Source organism: Haliotis cracherodii, unplaced genomic scaffold, assembly GCF_022045235.1.
Source record: "Haliotis cracherodii isolate W230 unplaced genomic scaffold, xgHalCrac1.p SCAF_17, whole genome shotgun sequence".
NCBI lineage: Eukaryota > Metazoa > Mollusca > Gastropoda > Lepetellida > Haliotidae > Haliotis > Haliotis cracherodii.
In genome coordinates, this window is record NW_027266272.1 from 4,517,256 (window position 1) to 4,536,751 (window position 19,496).

At 42.2% G+C, this 19,496-nt stretch overlaps 1 protein-coding gene across 5 annotated transcripts in view; it reads right to left on the minus strand.

Moving 5' to 3' along the window:
* Nucleotides 1-8,837: 8,837 nt before the first annotated feature.
* Nucleotides 8,838-19,496, minus strand: part of LOC139464847 (ATP-dependent translocase ABCB1-like) — a 62,860-nt gene continuing 52,201 nt past the window's right edge. For all 5 annotated transcript variants that reach the window (XM_071246386.1, XM_071246383.1, XM_071246382.1 and 2 more), the window contains 2 exons: nucleotides 14,791-14,937; nucleotides 8,838-14,455 (listed from right to left, as the gene is read on the minus strand). In XM_071246386.1, coding sequence (XP_071102487.1) covers nucleotides 14,255-14,455; nucleotides 14,791-14,937 — 348 coding nt within the window. In that variant the 3' untranslated portion in view covers nucleotides 8,838-14,254. The remainder of the gene's footprint in view (nucleotides 14,456-14,790; nucleotides 14,938-19,496) is intronic.

Below are 19,496 nucleotides of genomic sequence, written 5' to 3' on the forward strand. Positions count from 1 at the left end.
GTGAAAGTAATGGTCGTGGTGACATTAGGTGAAAGTGATGGTCGTGGTGACATTAGGTGAAAGTAATGGTCGTGGTGACATTAGGTGAAAGTAATGTTCGTGGTGACATTAGGTGAAAGTAATGGTCGTGGTGACATTAGGTGAAAGTAATGGTTGTGATGACATTAGGTGAAAGTAATGGTTGTGGTGACATTAGGTGAAAGTAATGTTCGTGGTGACATTAGGTGAAAGTAATGGTTGTGGTGACAGGTGAAAGTAATGGTCGTGGTGACATTAGGTGAAAGTGATGGTCGTGATGACATTAGGTTAAAGTAATGGTCGTGGTGACATTAGGTGAAAGTAATGGTCGTGATGACATTAGGTGAAAGTGATGGTGGTAGTGACATTAGGTGAAAGTAATGGTCGTGATGACATTAGGTGAAAGTAATGGTCGTGATGACATTAGGTGAAAGTAATGGTCGTGGTGACATTAGGTGAAAGTGATGGTCGTGGTGACATTAGGTGAAAGTGATGGTCGTGGTGACATTAGGTGAAAGTAATGGTGGTAGTGACATTAGGTGAAAGTAATGGTCGTGATGACATTAGGAGAAAGTAATGGTTGTGATGACATTAGGTGAAAGTGATGGTCGTGGTGACATTAGGTGAAAGTAGTGGTCGTGGTGACATTAGGTGAAAGTGATGGTCGTGGTGACATTAGGTGAAAGTAATGGTGGTGGTGACATTAGGTGAAAGTGATGGTGGTAGGTGACATTAGGTGACATTAGGTGAAAGTGATGGTCGTGGTGACATTAGGTGAAAGTGATGGTCGTGGTGACATTAGGTGAAAGTAATGGTCGTGATGACATTAGGTGAAAGTAATGGTCGTGGTGACATTAGGTGAAAGTGATGGTGGTAGGTGACATTAGGTGAAAGTGATGGTGGTAGGTGACATTAGGTGACATTAGGTGAAAGTGATGGTCGTGGTGACATTAGGTGAAAGTGATGGTCGTGGTGACATTAGGTGAAAGTAATGGTCGTGATGACATTAGGTGAAAGTAATGGTCGTGGTGACATTAGGTGAAAGTGATGGTCGTGGTGACATTAGGTGAAAGTGATGGTCGTGGTGACATTAGGTGAAAGTAATGGTCGTGATGACATTAGGTGAAAGTAATGGTCGTGATGACATTAGGTGAAAGTAATGGTTGTGGTGACAGGTGAAAGTAATGGTCGTGGTGACATTAGGTGAAAGTGATGGTCGTGGTGACATTAGGTGAAAGTAGTGGTCGTGGTGACATTAGGTGAAAGTAATGGTCGTGGTGACATTAGGTGAAAGTGATGGTCGTGGTGACATTAGGTGAAAGTAATGGTCGTGATGACATTAGGTGAAAGTAATGGTCGTGATGACATTAGGTGAAAGTGATGGTCGTGGTGACATTAGGTGAAAGTAATGGTCGTGATGACATTAGGTGAAAGTAATGGTCGTGGTGACATTAGGTGAAAGTAATGGTCGTGATGACATTAGGTGAAAGTAATGGTCGTGGTGACATTAGGTGAAAGTAATGGTCGTGATGACATTAGGTGAAAGTGATGGTCGTGGTGACATTAGGTGAAAGTAATGGTCGTGATGACATTAGGTGAAAGTAATGGTCGTGGTGACATTAGGTGAAAGTAATGGTCGTGATGACATTAGGTGAAACTGATGGTCGTGGTGACATTAGGTGAAAGTAATGGTCGTGATGACATTAGGTGAAAGTGATGGTTGTGGTGACATTAGGTGAAAGTGATGGTTGTGGTGACATTAGGTGAAAGTAGTGGTTGTGGTGACATTAGGTGAAAGTAATGGTGGTGGTGACATTAGGTGAAAGTAATGGTGGTGGTGACATTAGGTGAAAGTAATGGTTGTGATGACATTAGGTGAAAGTGATGGTCGTGGTGACATTAGGTGAAAGTGATGGTCGTGGTGACATTAGGTGAAAGTAGTGGTCGTGGTGACATTAGGTGAAAGTAATGGTCGTGGTGACATTAGGTGAAAGTAATGGTCGTGATGACATTAGGTGAAGGTAATGGTCGTAGTGACATTAGGTGAAAGTGATGGTTGTGATGACATTAGGTGAAAGTGATGGTCGTGATGACATTAGGTGAAGGTAATGGTCGTAGTGACATTAGGTGAAGGTAATGGTCGTAGTGACATTAGGTGAAAGTGATGGTTGTGATGACATTAGGTGAAAGTGATGGTCGTGGTGACATTAGGTGAAAGTAATGGTCGTGATGACATTAGGTGAAAGTGATGGTCGTGGTGACATTAGGTGAAAGTGATGGTCGTGGTGACATTAGGTGAAAGTAGTGGTCGTGATGACATTAGGTGAAAGTGATGGTCGTGGTGACATTAGGTGAAAGTGATGGTCGTGGTGACATTAGGTGAAAGTGATGGTCGTGGTGACATTAGGTGAAAGTGATGGTTGTGATGACATTAGGTGAAAGTAATGGTCGTGGTGACATTAGGTGAAAGTAGTGGTCGTGGTGACATTAGGTGAAAGTAGTGGTCGTGATGACATTAGGTGAAAGTGATGGTCGTGGTGACATTAGGTGAAAGTGATGGTCGTGGTGACATTAGGTGAAAGTAATGGTCGTGATGACATTAGGTGACATTAGGTGAAAGTGATGGTCGTGGTGACATTAGGTGAAAGTAATGGTGGTGGTGACATTAGGTGAAAGTGATGGTCGTGGTGACATTAGGTGAAAGTAATGGTGGTGGTGACATTAGGTGAAAGTGATGGTCGTGGTGACATTAGGTGAAAGTGATGGTCGTGGTGACATTAGGTGAAAGTAATGGTCGTGATGACATTAGGTGAAAGTGATGGTCGTGGTGACATTAGGTGAAAGTAGTGGTCGTGGTGACATTAGGTGAAAGTAGTGGTCGTGGTGACATTAGGTGAAAGTAGTGGTTGTGGTGACATTAGGTGAAAGTGATGGTCGTGGTGACATTAGGTGAAAGTGATGGTCGTGGTGACATTAGGTGAAAGTAATGGTCGTGATGACATTAGGTGAAAGTGATGGTCGTGGTGACATTAGGTGAAAGTAGTGGTCGTGGTGACATTAGGTGAAAGTGATGGTCGTGGTGACATTAGGTGAAAGTGATGGTGGTAGGTGACATTAGGTGACATTAGGTGAAAGTGATGGTCGTGGTGACATTAGGTGAAAGTGATGGTCGTGGTGACATTAGGTGAAAGTAATGGTCGTGATGACATTAGGTGAAAGTAATGGTCGTGGTGACATTAGGTGAAAGTGATGGTCGTGGTGACATTAGGTGAAAGTGATGGTCGTGGTGACATTAGGTGAAAGTAATGGTCGTGGTGACATTAGGTGAAAGTGATGGTGGTAGGTGACATTAGGTGACATTAGGTGAAAGTGATGGTCGTGGTGACATTAGGTGAAAGTGATGGTCGTGGTGACATTAGGTGAAAGTAATGGTCGTGATGACATTAGGTGAAAGTAATGGTCGTGGTGACATTAGGTGAAAGTGATGGTCGTGGTGACATTAGGTGAAAGTAATGGTCGTGATGACATTAGGTGAAAGTGATGGTCGTGGTGACATTAGGTGAAAGTAGTGGTCGTGGTGACATTAGGTGAAAGTAATGGTCGTGATGACATTAGGTGAAAGTGATGGTCGTGGTGACATTAGGTGAAAGTGATGGTCGTGGTGACATTAGGTGAAAGTAGTGGTCGTGATGACATTAGGTGAAAGTGATGGTCGTGGTGACATTAGGTGAAAGTGATGGTCGTGGTGACATTAGGTGAAAGTGATGGTCGTGGTGACATTAGGTGAAAGTAGTGGTCGTGATGACATTAGGTGAAAGTGATGGTCGTGGTGACATTAGGTGAAAGTGATGGTCGTGGTGACATTAGGTGAAAGTAATGGTCGTGATGACATTAGGTGACATTAGGTGAAAGTGATGGTCGTGGTGACATTAGGTGAAAGTAATGGTGGTGGTGACATTAGGTGAAAGTGATGGTCGTGGTGACATTAGGTGAAAGTAGTGGTCGTGGTGACATTAGGTGAAAGTAATGGTCGTGGTGACATTAGGTGAAAGTGATGGTCGTGGTGACATTAGGTGAAAGTAATGGTCGTGATGACATTAGGTGACATTAGGTGAAAGTGATGGTCGTGGTGACATTAGGTGAAAGTAATGGTCGTGGTGACATTAGGTGAAAGTAGTGGTCGTGGTGACATTAGGTGAAAGTAATGGTCGTGATGACATTAGGTGAAAGTGATGGTTGTGGTGACATTAGGTGAAAGTGATGGTCGTGGTGACATTAGGTGAAAGTGATGGTCGTGGTGACATTAGGTGAAAGTAATGGTGGTGGTGACATTAGGTGAAAGTAATGGTTGTGATGACATTAGGTGAAAGTAGTGGTCGTGGTGACATTAGGTGAAAGTAATGGTTGTGATGACATTAGGTGAAAGTAATGGTCGTGGTGACATTAGGTGAAAGTGATGGTCGTGATGACATTAGGTGAAAGTGATGGTCGTGGTGACATTAGGTGAAAGTGATGGTCATAGTGACATTAGGTGAAAGTGATGGTCGTGGTGACATTAGGTGAAAGTAATGGTCGTGGTGACATTAGGTGAAAGTAATGGTCGTGGTGACATTAGGTGAAAGTAGTGGTCGTGGTGACATTAGGTGAAAGTAGTGGTTGTGGTGACATTAGGTGAAAGTAATGGTCGTGATGACATTAGGTGAAAGTGATGGTCGTGGTGACATTAGGTGAAAGTGATGGTCGTGGTGACATTAGGTGAAAGTAATGGTCGTGATGACATTAGGTGAAAGTGATGGTCGTGGTGACATTAGGTGAAAGTGATGGTTGTGATGACATTAGGTGAAAGTAGTGGTCGTGGTGACATTAGGTGAAAGTAGTGGTTGTGGTGACATTAGGTGAAAGTAATGGTCGTGATGACATTAGGTGAAAGTGATGGTCGTGATGACATTAGGTGAAAGTGATGGTCGTGGTGACATTAGGTGAAAGTGATGGTCGTGGTGACATTAAGTGAAAGTAATGGTCGTGATGACATTAGGTGAAAGTAATGGTCGTGGTGACATTAGGTGAAAGTAATGGTCGTGGTGACATTAGGTGAAAGTAATGGTCGTGGTGACATTAGGTGAAAGTAATGGTTGTGATGACATTAGGTGAAAGTAATGGTCGTGATGACATTAGGTGAAAGTAATGGTCGTGGTGACAGGTGAAAGTGATGCTCGTGGTGACATTAGGTGAAAGTAATGGTTGTGGTGACATTAGGTGAAAGTAATGGTCGTGGTGACAGGTGAAAGTAATGGTTGTGATGACATTAGGTGAAAGTAATGGTCGTGGTGACATTAGGTGAAAGTAATGGTCGTGGTGATATTAGGTGAAAGTAATGGTCGTGGTGACATTAGGTGAAAGTAATGGTCGTGGTGACATTAGGTGAAAGTAATGGTCGTGGTGACATTAGGTGAAAGTGATGGTCGTGGTGACATTAGGTGAAAGTAATGGTCGTGATGACATTAGGTGACATTAGGTGAAAGTGATGGTCGTGGTGACATTAGGTGAAAGTAATGGTCGTGGTGACATTAGGTGAAAGTAGTGGTCGTGGTGACATTAGGTGAAAGTAATGGTCGTGATGACATTAGGTGAAAGTGATGGTTGTGGTGACATTAGGTGAAAGTGATGGTCGTGGTGACATTAGGTGAAAGTGATGGTCGTGGTGACATTAGGTGAAAGTAATGGTGGTGGTGACATTAGGTGAAAGTAATGGTTGTGGTGACATTAGGTGAAAGTAATGGTTGTGATGACATTAGGTGAAAGTAGTGGTCGTGGTGACATTAGGTGAAAGTAATGGTTGTGATGACATTAGGTGAAAGTAATGGTCGTGGTGACATTAGGTGAAAGTGATGGTCGTGATGACATTAGGTGAAAGTGATGGTCGTGGTGACATTAGGTGAAAGTGATGGTCATAGTGACATTAGGTGAAAGTGATGGTCGTGGTGACATTAGGTGAAAGTAATGGTCGTGGTGACATTAGGTGAAAGTAATGGTCGTGGTGACATTAGGTGAAAGTAGTGGTCGTGGTGACATTAGGTGAAAGTAGTGGTTGTGGTGACATTAGGTGAAAGTAATGGTCGTGATGACATTAGGTGAAAGTGATGGTCGTGGTGACATTAGGTGAAAGTGATGGTCGTGGTGACATTAGGTGAAAGTAATGGTCGTGATGACATTAGGTGAAAGTGATGGTCGTGGTGACATTAGGTGAAAGTGATGGTTGTGATGACATTAGGTGAAAGTAGTGGTCGTGGTGACATTAGGTGAAAGTAGTGGTTGTGGTGACATTAGGTGAAAGTAATGGTCGTGATGACATTAGGTGAAAGTGATGGTCGTGATGACATTAGGTGAAAGTGATGGTCGTGGTGACATTAGGTGAAAGTGATGGTCGTGGTGACATTAAGTGAAAGTAATGGTCGTGATGACATTAGGTGAAAGTAATGGTCGTGGTGACATTAGGTGAAAGTAATGGTCGTGGTGACATTAGGTGAAAGTAATGGTCGTGGTGACATTAGGTGAAAGTAATGGTTGTGATGACATTAGGTGAAAGTAATGGTCGTGATGACATTAGGTGAAAGTAATGGTCGTGGTGACAGGTGAAAGTGATGCTCGTGGTGACATTAGGTGAAAGTAATGGTTGTGGTGACATTAGGTGAAAGTAATGGTCGTGGTGACAGGTGAAAGTAATGGTTGTGATGACATTAGGTGAAAGTAATGGTTGTGGTGACAGGTGAAAGTAATGGTTGTGGTGACATTAGGTGAAAGTAATGGTCGTGATGACATTAGGTGACATTAGGTGAAAGTGATGGTCGTGGTGACATTAGGTGAAAGTAATGGTCGTGGTGACATTAGGTGAAAGTAATGTTCGTGGTGACATTAGGTGAAAGTAATGGTCGTGGTGACATTAGGTGAAAGTAATGGTTGTGATGACATTAGGTGAAAGTAATGGTTGTGGTGACATTAGGTGAAAGTAATGGTCGTGGTGACATTAGGTGAAAGTAATGGTTGTGGTGACAGGTGAAAGTAATGGTCGTGGTGACATTAGGTGAAAGTGATGGTCGTGATGACATTAGGTGAAAGTAATGGTCGTGGTGACATTAGGTGAAAGTAATGGTTGTGATGACATTAGGTGAAAGTAATGGTCGTGGTGACATTAGGTGAAAGTAATGGTTGTGATGACATTAGGTGAAAGTAATGGTTGTGGTGACATTAGGTGAAAGTAATGGTCGTGATGACATTAGGTGAAAGTGATGGTGGTAGTGACATTAGGTGAAAGTAATGGTCGTGATGACATTAGGTGAAAGTAATGGTCGTGATGACATTAGGTGAAAGTAATGGTCGTGATGACATTAGGTGAAGGTAATGGTCGTAGTGACATTAGGTGAAAGTAATGGTGGTGGTGACATTAGGTGAAAGTAATGGTGGTGGTGACAGGTGAAAGTAATGGTCGTGATGACATTAGGTGAAAGTAATGGTCGTGGTGACATTAGGTGAAAGTAATGGTCGTGATGACATTAGGTGAAAGTAATGGTTGTGGTGACAATAGGTGAAAGTAATGGTTGTGATGACATTAGGTGAAAGTAATGGTTGTGATGACATTAGGTGAAAGTAATGGCTGAGAAATGGTCACCAACACATTTAGAGTAAAGTTGAAAATAGTGAGTGCGTGCCAGCTGTTTGGTGTGTCAACAAGGTCAATTGGGGTCTGTGGTTGGCGTGCTGGAAACTATCGCTGGTCATCCTTGCCCTCAGTCCCGCACTGGTCATCTCTGCTGGGCTTTAAACAGGGAACACGAGTGACTCACAGCACCGGTTAAACAATAGTTTGTTGATCAACATCACAATCAGCAACATTCCAACATTCTGCAATTGACATGCATCATCTAAGTCAGTGAGCTTGACCACCCGATCCGTTAGTCACCTCTTACGAAAAGCGTGAATTGCTGAAGACCAATTCCACCTGGGATCGTCACAGGCCCCGCCGAGCTTGACCAACCGATCCATTTGGTCGCCTCATACGACCAGCAGAGGTTACTGGCGATCTATTATAACCGGCAATATCTATCTCTGTATAATTGCGACTTGATACTTGAGTCTGTCAGTGGATATTGATGTAAGTCACAGTCAGCACTATTCCTTTGTGAGCAACCATCCACGCTATTGGGTTTGATGACAGGCAATCAACCAAGTCGCCGAGCCTGTTGTCTGTTTTGTAACGCCACACAGCTATGAAACAGCAGTGGACATACAGATTACCCTACGAGTCCCAGTTAGATAGTTATATTGCGATTGTACATGGTTTTTTTAAACATATGTAAATGAGCGGTAAAGATACCATTCCGCAATTTAACATAAATATCCCACTCAGACACAGTATACTGATTCCGAGATGGCCAGTCCTTGTTTTAGCCCCTTATGACGAGCGCCAGGCGATAACATCAAGTACCATCTTTTAACGTCTTATGGTATGATGAGGCCAGGGATTGGCTCTCCGGGCGGATGCTCTGCCACCAGACCACAAGGGCGGTGTAATTGAGCAAGTTTTTCACCGAATTTATCCATATCACAGTGTACGTGTGTGTGGGTGTGCGTGCATCGGTGCACATGCCTGTTCGTACTCGTCTATACTTATACCAGTTTAAGAGTATTAGCCAACTCATTACATGGATACTCCAATTAAAGACGCATAATACTGACTTTGAACCAACCAGTCTTTGTTTAATCCCTTCATAGCCGACCACCAGGCAGGGTAACAACAAGTACCAATAACATATTGTGTTTTGGATTGGTTTTCATTTCACCCGACTGTATGACAGTTACCAAAAATATTCTTTTGTCAACTCTTTTACTTTCTTTCTAATTTCAATTGTCTGTTTTTTCAGTGTGACCTCATGGAAACAAAAACAAGAGATTGTTGAATATAGAGATCTAGTTTATTTTTTTATAAACAAATACCAATATAAGTAACTGACAAAACAACAACTATGATTTGTTTTTGTTATATCAACACTTCAAAATTCTTAAGGATCACTGTACAAAAATTACAAAAATATTACTTGATTAAAGATAAATAACCAGTTTTCACTGTGTGCATGTCTTCATTACAGGATTTAGGAACCCAATTTACCAAAACAGATACTGGGTAAGGCAAAAGGTGTTTTTAAATCACGCCAAACTAAACAGACAAACAGATGTGGCCATGGCCTCTGAATAATTACATAAACAGAGACAAAATATATATGAAACTCCATGTCACCTCATACATTCCTTCTGACTAAAGATATTCATGGTTTAAAACAAAACTTCACTGAAAAAGATATTTGTAATTGGTACAAGTTTCGGGCAATATTCTTGCATTAAAATACTGAAAACCTACAAATCTAAACACATTTAAAAAAATGCATTTCCAAGAGAACTCTGGGTTAACCTTACCTTCGTCTAAATTATTTAAAAGAAATGGTGGGTAATGCATGGAGCAATACATTCTGGCATGTTTAATGTTACATATATGTACTGGTATTCAATAAGATTTTCAATACAATTTCAGTGTTGGCTGCTAAATATGGTTAGTCACATAGACACCTCCTCAACGCCGAGTCTCAATAAAGTCCTCTAATTTCAAAGCTGCATTGTAAACGTCCCTGTATTGACATATTAGTAGTGAGCATGACAACATACCTGTTCCCCACAGACAGATCACTGGAGCTGAGATTCTTGTACTGGTTATCTCCCCTGAATACATTCAACACTTGTCTTGGTTCCCAGACAACAAAACTATTGCGTTGGACAGAAGAAACATTTGGGACACAGATTTACATCAAAATTTGAAGTTCAAATAAATACTGAAATTGTATGCCTGCTTACTATAAATCACCTCTCTACACTTACTACAAATGAGATTTTGTTTTGTTACTTGATTAACGCTGTACACAGCAATATTCCAGCTATATAACCGCGGTCTGTAAATAATCAAGTCTGGACCAGACAATCCAGTGATTGACATCATGAGCATCAATGCATGCAATTGGGATACGATGACATGCATCAACCAAGTCAGCGAGCTCGACCACCAAAATCCTGTTAGTCTCCTTTAAACATTCAAAATAAATCACTATCATGTACAATAGTTGACATCTAATTTGCATCCAAACATTTGATTATGAAATATTATGCGATTTCAATATGCATGCTGATTTGTTCACAATATTATTTGTTTGTTTGTTTGTTGTTTAATGCTGCACTCAGCAATATTCCAGCTATATGACAGCGGTCTGTAAATAATCGAGTCTAAGCCATACAATCCAGTGATTAACATCATGAGCGTCGATCCACGTAATTGGGATATGAACAAAAATAACAAATAAAATGTTTGTCAAGAACTTGTATCCTAAAAGAATATGTAAACTGAGCCCTGATCCCAGCAGGCAGATTTGGGGGGGGGGGGGGGGGGGGGAGCCAAAAAATATACTACTCATAGGAGTCAAAGAAAACCTGATTTTCTCATATGACTACGTAATCTGTCTGTGTTCTTAACTTCTTTTGAGCAGTATACATCTGAAGTCTCTAATGTAAATATTTTATCCAAAGTGGTCGACCGCACACTTCCCTCAACTTTTCTTTGGATAAATTTAATCTCGGCTACTTAATGAATTGGCATTGGTTGGTTGATTATTATGGAAAACTATTGTCAATACTTCCCAGGCTTCCACACACACCTTTATCCACATGTCTACTGCTACCTCCATGTCAGGGTCTACAATAGGCCTGGAAGATGGGCCAAAACCAATAATGCTTCTTTTGGCGAAAACATGCTTGGTGGGAAAAAAATGACTTTCCACATTTATGCAATTTAGAGTCAGCAGGTCCGTAAACCAAGGAGTAATAAAACAAATACCTCACGTGTACAGGACACGAGACCAGGTCAAATTACTTCTTGTCTTACAGTTTCTTGACAACAAGGGGTGGTCAGTTAGCCTAGTGGTTAATGCATTCGCTTGTCACACCGAAATCCTGGGTTCGTTTCCCCACATGGGTGCAGTGTGTGACGCCCATTTCTGGTGTTCCCCTCCGTGGTATTACTGGAATATTGCTTAAAGCGAATAAAACTCACTCACATATTCACTCACTCTTGACAATAAAACAAACTTTATAAGGGCTGATCGGCTAAAACACATTTTTCTCAATCAACCACACAATTTCAATATTACTATGTTTACCTTATCCTTGATACAGTAAAAACAAGAACACCCCCAAAACAACTGGTCTGGCCTCAATTAGTTATGTAACGTCACATTCTGCAATGTGTATTCAAAACTTCCTGTATTCTATTTTGATTCTCTGCACATCAACTTAAACTGCTCTGCAACAAAAACACAGCAACCCATTTTAAATGCATAAAACACGCAGATTCAATGAGGTATTAAGTAACTAATGCAAGAATCACATTCATTTTTCCCTTCAACTCATCCCAAATCTGTTTGCTTCAACTTGAAGGGTTTCAGTTCAATAAACTTTCTAGGAGATGGACTGATTGTCATGAGATATTGTTCAAATTTGCTTCAAATGTTACATGAATATTTCCTATTGCAATTTGTCTCCAGCAAAATCACTGACCTTGCAATATTATCCTCATCCAGGGATGCCACCATTACAAGAAAAATAAAATATATATAAAACAAGATGAGGTCCAAAGTTGTTGAACTTAAGATCACTTGGAAGTTAAGTTAAATAAAGCGTGTGAGAGAATCTGATGATAGAAGACGTTACGACAATGGTGATGCTGGCATGGACAAGGGACGCAACTCTGCACAGGGACTAGCAGTGTAATGAACCATATAAATTTAGATGTTTGTCACCTGCTTTCTGCCTTATCTAAAACAGCATGTGAAACCCATAAGCAAGGCAGTGCTGGCAATCTAAAGATACGATCAAGGCAAAACCGTTTTTAGTACTATCAGCAGATGTTGGTACCAAGGGACACAACTGTTCCCAAATTTGGCATTAGGCCACTGAGATGAAGCAGTTTGTGTGAAGAACAAATAATAGATTTATTGCATTGCCAGTAAGTTGATGGACCCATGCAAACTGTGTCCATACCAGAGAAGTAAATAAAAATATGCCTAAAAAATTATCTGTGCAGATTTGTCCAGTCAGGCATAAGTCCTTTTCTCATTCTGGACATGAAGAATTTGGGCAAGGTCACAAAGGAAACATAACCAGTTCAAAGGTCAGGGAAAAAACACATTTACTGTTAAAATATTAATATTTGTGAGATTTTCACAACAGCTTTTTATCTGGGAGGTTTCTGACTTATTTGCTAAAAGTATTTGAGATGGTTTGCTCCAAATGACACAATAAGGCAGGGGCAGGGTATTGGATGCTCAAAACTTCTGGCCCAATAACAAATTACTGTTCCCTAGATCAATGTGCAAAATAGCTGCCTGCCCGGTAGCCCGTGGCTAGCAAGGTATTCTGAAATATCCCTCGTCTGACTGGCAACTGCCCTCAAACACAGATGTCACACAATCATATACACCACTGCCATTTCTCCCTGAACGTATCCTAGAAAAACAACATCATTTGTCTCACTTCATACCACATTGGATTATCAGGATCAACTACAGATTGTGATCAACTACAGAATTGTGATCAACTTCAGAATTGTGATCAACTACAGAATTGTGATCATCTACAGAATTGTGATCAACTACAGAATTGTGATCAACTACAGAATTGTGATCAATTACAGAATTGTGATCAAACTACAGAATTGTGATCAACTACAGAATTGTGATCAATTATCACAACTGAAATAATGAAATCCTTAAATAGCGACAGAATGCGACACATGTCACAGGACAACTGTCTCAGGGAAACTGTCACGAATGAGTATCAATCTTGAGGACATCACATTTAACAAAGTAGTCCTGAACAAATCCGTGCCTTAAATTGGCAAAGAACGACTGGCAATTGAGTAAGTATGATAAATACACCTTTAAAAGCTAACCTAATTCTACAGACATGTTGCTATGTCTTGAGCCAAACAGCATGACCTGTGTCACGTCACAACAGCGGCGGGAATAACGAAGACCTCGCAGATTGGAATATGGACTATAACTTGTGGACCTACAAAACCGTGAGATTCAGCACATGGATATATACAATGATGCCATGTGATTTCACCCAATCATACAAATATACTTTCAGTCCAAATTAACACATTCCTTGTTAATAATTGAATAATGTGAGTACTTGTATATCCTTGATATGTGATTGTCTGACCAATGGTCAAGTTGTATATTACAATTAACATTTCACCCTTTCAGTCCAGTAACACCTGTAGTCTCAGACAACAAGCCATTTGCCGAACCAGGCTGGAATTTCTTGGCTCAATCGTAGCGCCACCAGTGGCTATTACGAGTGATATCACTTGCATTTGCTTCAAACAAAATGGCGGCGCCCAATCAAGACGATTTGATCGATAATCAAGATCTTTATTGTAATAAAACAGAAGTGCATCAAATCACTTGAGCACCTTGACTTAAAACATGAAAAGATTTGGAAAATATGAGTCGACACCCAGTTGACGGTGCACATGCTCTGCAAATCTTGCAATCAAACAAATTCGGCACGGCAGTTTATGAACCAGATGTCAATATCGTTATGAGATTTGGATTGGAGTATGCATAGACTCGTTTAAACCAGTCAAAATATAACTCCATAATTCCAGCCTCGTTCGGCAAGGGTGGAAACTGAACTTTTAAAGTGAGTAAACCCTCTTGCCATGGTATAATGGTCTCCTGTAACACATTGAAAACAATAATGACAAACTTGGGGCTAGTGGTCCACGGACAGTGTAGAATATGCTAAATTCTAACAGGTATTACACAGCAATTGCAAAAAGTCGTTAATCAATGCACTGACAACATCTTCTTAAAGCTGCAATGCTATTTCAAAATTGGGAAAAAATATATCCTCACTTTACTATTGGAGGAGAGATAACAAAACAACAGCTTGACAAATGCAGTCACAGAATCAACGTGGCAAAGGCTGGCCTCACACTCACTCTGAAACACACTGAGCGCCATCAACAAAGGCAGTTACCTCCCTTGCTGAGGAGACGGCACCACTGATAGCTTTGTTCAAGTGTCACTGACGCTTAAAGTACATATGCATCATGAAAGCTTTGGTTCCATATGGTCTACTTCTGTTTTATCTGGGCCATATTCAGCTTGTAGTAGAAACCTTGCTTGGCCATAAGGTCAGTGTGACGCCCCTGCTCTGCCACCTTGCCGTTTCGGATGACGACGATCTTGTCTGCGTTCTGTATCGTTGATAGTCTGTGTGCTATCACAATGCTGGTGCGTCCCTCCCGAGCCTTGTCCAGGGCTTCCTGTACCACCTGTGATGCATATGTGAGACCATTAGGTGAGGTGAGGTGAAATGGGGTTTAACGTCGCGTCCAAGATTTTTGCCTTTATACAGCGTGTATACATTGTGTGAGTGCGTGCGTGCGTGCGCCTGCTTGTACCAGTCCGTACTGATGCCGATTTATATATCACTTCATATTTGTTAGAGGTAGCATGACGCGGTTTAACAAATAATCCAGGCTGGACCAGACAATTCAGTGATCGATATTGCAATGAACGATCCAATACTTTACATACTTTAAATCCCAAATTTTAAGACACTTGAATAATTTCAGGTCCTGAACAAACACAGGAGCAGGATTCTCACCTTTTCACTCTCCGTGTCCAGGGCAGATGTGGCCTCGTCAAGCAGCAAGATCTTGGGGTTACGGACTAAAGCACGGGCGATGGCCACCCTCTGTTTCTGCCCCCCACTCAGCTGGGCTCCCTTGTCTCCGACGTTCGTCTCATAGCCCTGTCAACATGAGGTACATGTCACACACCACGTCAACGTTAGTCTCATAGCCCTGTCAACATGAGGTACACATCTCACACCACGTCAACGTTAGTCTCATAGCCCTGTCAACATGAGGTACATGTCACACACCACGTCAACGTTAGTCTCATAGCCCTGTCAACATGAGGTACACATCTCACACCATGTCAACCTTAGTCTCATAGCCCTGTCAACATGAGGTACACGTCTCACACCACGTCAACGTTAGTCTCATAGCCCTGTCAACATGAGGTACATGTCTCACACCACGTCAACGTTAGTCTCATAGCCCTGTCAACATGAGGTACATGTCTCACACCACGTCAACGTTAGTCTCATAGCCCTGTCAACATGAGGTACACGTCTCACACCACGTCAACGCTAGTCTCATAGCCCTGTCAACATGAGGTACACGTCTCACACCACGTCAACGTTAGTCTCATAGCCCTGTCAACATGAGGTACATGTCACACACCACGTCAACGTTAGTCTCATAGCCCTGTCAACATGAGGTACACATCACACACCACGTCAACGTTAGTCTCATAGCCCTGTCAACATGAGGTACATGTCACACCACGTCAACGTTAGTCTCATAGCCCTGTCAACATGAGGTACATGTCACACACCACGTCAACGTTAGTCTCATAGCCCTGTCAACATGAGGTACATGTCACACACCACGTCAACGTTAGTCTCATAGCCCTGTCAACATGAGGTACACATATCACACCACGTCAACGTTCGTCTCATAGCCCTGTCAACATGAGGTACATGTCACACACCACGTCAACGTTAGTCTCATAGCCCTGTCAACATGAGGTACATGTCACACCACGTCAACGTTAGTCTCATAGCCCTGTCAACATGAGGTACATGTCACACACCACGTCAACGTTAGTCTCATAGCCCTGTCAACATGAGGTACATGTCACACACCACGTCAACGTTAGTCTCATAGCCCTGTCAACATGAGGTACACATATCACACCACGTCAACGTTAGTCTCATAGCCCTGTCAACATGAGGTACATGTCACACACCACGTCAACGTTAGTCTCATAGCCCTGTCAACATGAGGTACACATCTCACACCACGTCAACGTTAGTCTCATAGCCCTGTCAACATGAGGTACATGTCACACACCATGTCAACGTTCGTCTCATAGCCCTGTCAACATGAGGTACACATCTCACACCACGTCAACGTAAGTCTCATAGCCCTGTCAACATGAGGTACATGTCACACACCACGTCAACGTTCGTCTCATAGCCCTGTCAACATGAGGTACATGTCACACACCATGTCAACGATAGTCTCATAGCCCTGTCAACATGAGGTACACATATCACACCACGTCAACGTTCGTCTCATAGCCCTGTCAACATGAGGTACATGTCACACACCACGTCAACGTTAGTCTCATAGCCCTGTCAACATGAGGTACATGTCACACACCACGTCAACGTTAGTCTCATAGCCCTGTCAACATGAGGTACACATCTCACACCACGTCAACATTCGTCTCATAGCCCTGTCAACATGAGGTACATGTCACACACCACGTCAACGTTAGTCTCATAGCCCTGTCAACATGAGGTACATGTCTCACACCACGTCAACGTTAGTCTCATAGCCCTGTCAACATGAGGTACATGTCACACACCATGTCAACGTTAGTCTCATAGCCCTGTCAACATGAGGTACATGTCACACCACGTCAACGTTCGTCTCATAGCCCTGTCAACATGAGGTACATGTGACACACCACGTCAACGTTAGTCTCATAGCCCTGTCAACATGAGGTACATGTCACACACCACGTCAACGTTAGTCTCATAGCCCTGTCAACATGAGGTACACATCTCACACCACGTCAACATTTGTCTCATAGCCCTGTCAACATGAGGTACATGTCACACACCACGTCAACGTTAGTCTCATAGCCCTGTCAACATGAGGTACATGTCTCACACCACGTCAACGTTAGTCTCATAGCCCTGTCAACATGAGGTACACATATCACACCACGTCAACGTTAGTCTCATAGCCCTGTCAACATGAGGTACATGTCACACACCACGTCAACGTTAGTCTCATAGCCCTGTCAACATGAGGTACATGTCTCACACCATGTCAACGTTAGTCTCATAGCCCTGTCAACATGAGGTACACATATCACACCACGTCAACGTTCATCTCATAGCCCTGTCAACATGAGGTACATGTCACACACCACGTCAACGTTAGTCTCATAGCCCTGTCAACATGAGGTACACGTCTCACACCACGTCAACGTTAGTCTCATAGCCCTGTCAACATGAGGTACACATCTCACACCACGTCAACGTTAGTCTCATAGCCCTGTCAACATGAGGTACACATATCACACCACATCAACGTTAGTCTCACAGCCCTGTCAACATGAGGTACACATCTCACACCACATCAACGCTAGTCTCATAGCCCTGTCAACATGAGGTACACATCTCACACCACGTCAACGTAAGTCTCATAGCCCTGTCAACATGAGGTACACATCTCACACCACATCAACGTTAGTCTCATCGCCCTGTCAACATGAGGTACACATCTCACACCACGTCAATGTTAGTCTCATAGCCCTGTCAACATGAGGTACACGTCTCACACCACGTCAACGTTAGTCTCATAGCCCTGTCAACATGAGGTACACATCTCACACCACGTCAACGTTAGTCTCACAGCCCTGTCAACATGAGGTACACATCTCACACCACGTCAACGTAAGTCTCATAGCCCTGTCAACATGAGGTACACATCTCACACCACATCAACGTTAGTCTCATCGCCCTGTCAACATGAGGTACACATCTCACACCACGTCAATGTTAGTCTCATAGCCCTGTCAACATGAGGTACACATCTCACACCACGTCAACATTAGAGAGGAACATCAATATTCCACGTTGCCAAAATGTACGGCGAATCAAAAAGTGTAATTTCTTGACAGGTGGGGTGGAAATGCAGGCAGGGTCATGTTTTTTGGACACTCATCATTCCTTCAAGTTGTATGGCTATAACTCAAATATGATGATGTTCAGACATAAGGGGGTAGTTTATAAAGGTAGAATAGGTAATAAAACACATACTACAATGGGGATCGTACATAGACTTCCCTGGGACGAGCATGTTTCTAGGAAGACATGAACAAGTCTGAAAACACTTCTATCGGACTGATATATATACTAACTTACACATGGAATACTCTTGGTGTGGGTGGGCAAGTTGACACATGACAACAAGGTTAGGTTGTGTGGAACAACCATATTAGAGATAAACATTTAGCTGACTGTTATGTTATGGTTTTGAACTACCGTATTCGACATAAATAGCGCCCCGCTCTCTAATAAGCGCCCACGGCGATATTTGCTAATATATTGGCTAGTGAACAATCCCAATTAGCACCCCTTCAGATTGATAAATGTACACAAGACTTATTTATTCGTGTATAATATGCACTCGTGTGTGATATGCACCCTTAATTATGGGCAATTAAAATCTTGAAAAATATACCTGTCATATATATATATACACATTTCAGGCTGTCAGCATAAACCACGAAATTAACGATCTTTCAAAATAATATTCTAATAAGAGTCCCCTGTTTCTAATTTTGAGAGCGCCCTGGGCGCTTATTACGTCGAATACGGAATTATTTTCGGAAACCTTCGGTATCCTTTGACATTTGAAACTAACCAGTTAGCAAGTCAAAGTAGACACAACTTATGCATAACAACTTCTTTAATACTGTAAAGGTGATGTTTCGGTATAGTTCCTTATACCGTCAAGCTTGACAACGGTATAAGGAACTATACAGAAACATCGCCTTTACAGTATTCAAGAATTTGTTATCCATAAATTGTTTCTACTTTGTCGCCCATCAAGTTCTAAGTCATGCCTATCAAACAGTATGCAAGTGATATCAATTGTTATAGATGAATATTGCAGGGTATTGAATACATGTGTAGAAGACATTCAATTCTTTAGCAAGGGTAATAGCTTCATTTTGGGCTCAAAATCGTAACCATGATGCCAGAATCATACATGTTGGCACCCCTGTGTGAGTGATATTCTTCTTTAACATCATAGTCAGCAATACTCCAGGTATATCAAGGCAAGCTGTTACTATTGTTTGTTCGTTGTTTTACGCTGCATTCAGCTATATGACGGGTGTCTGTAAATAATCAAATCTGGACCAGACAACCCAGTGAATGACATAAGCATCGATCCACGCAATTGGGATCGATGACATACATCAACCAAGTCAGCAAGCCTGACCACACGATCCCGTTAGTCGCCTCTTACGACAAGGATAGACAAGACTAGCAAGCTATTAATAATCAAGTGTGGGCCAAGCCGACCAGTGACTTTTAGCTCAAGAATCAATCAGCACCATTGTTGTTGTTGCTGGTTTGTTGTTTTACACCGCACTCAGCAATATTCCAGCTAAATGACGGCGGTCAGTAAATATTTGAGTCTGGACCAGATCTTCCAA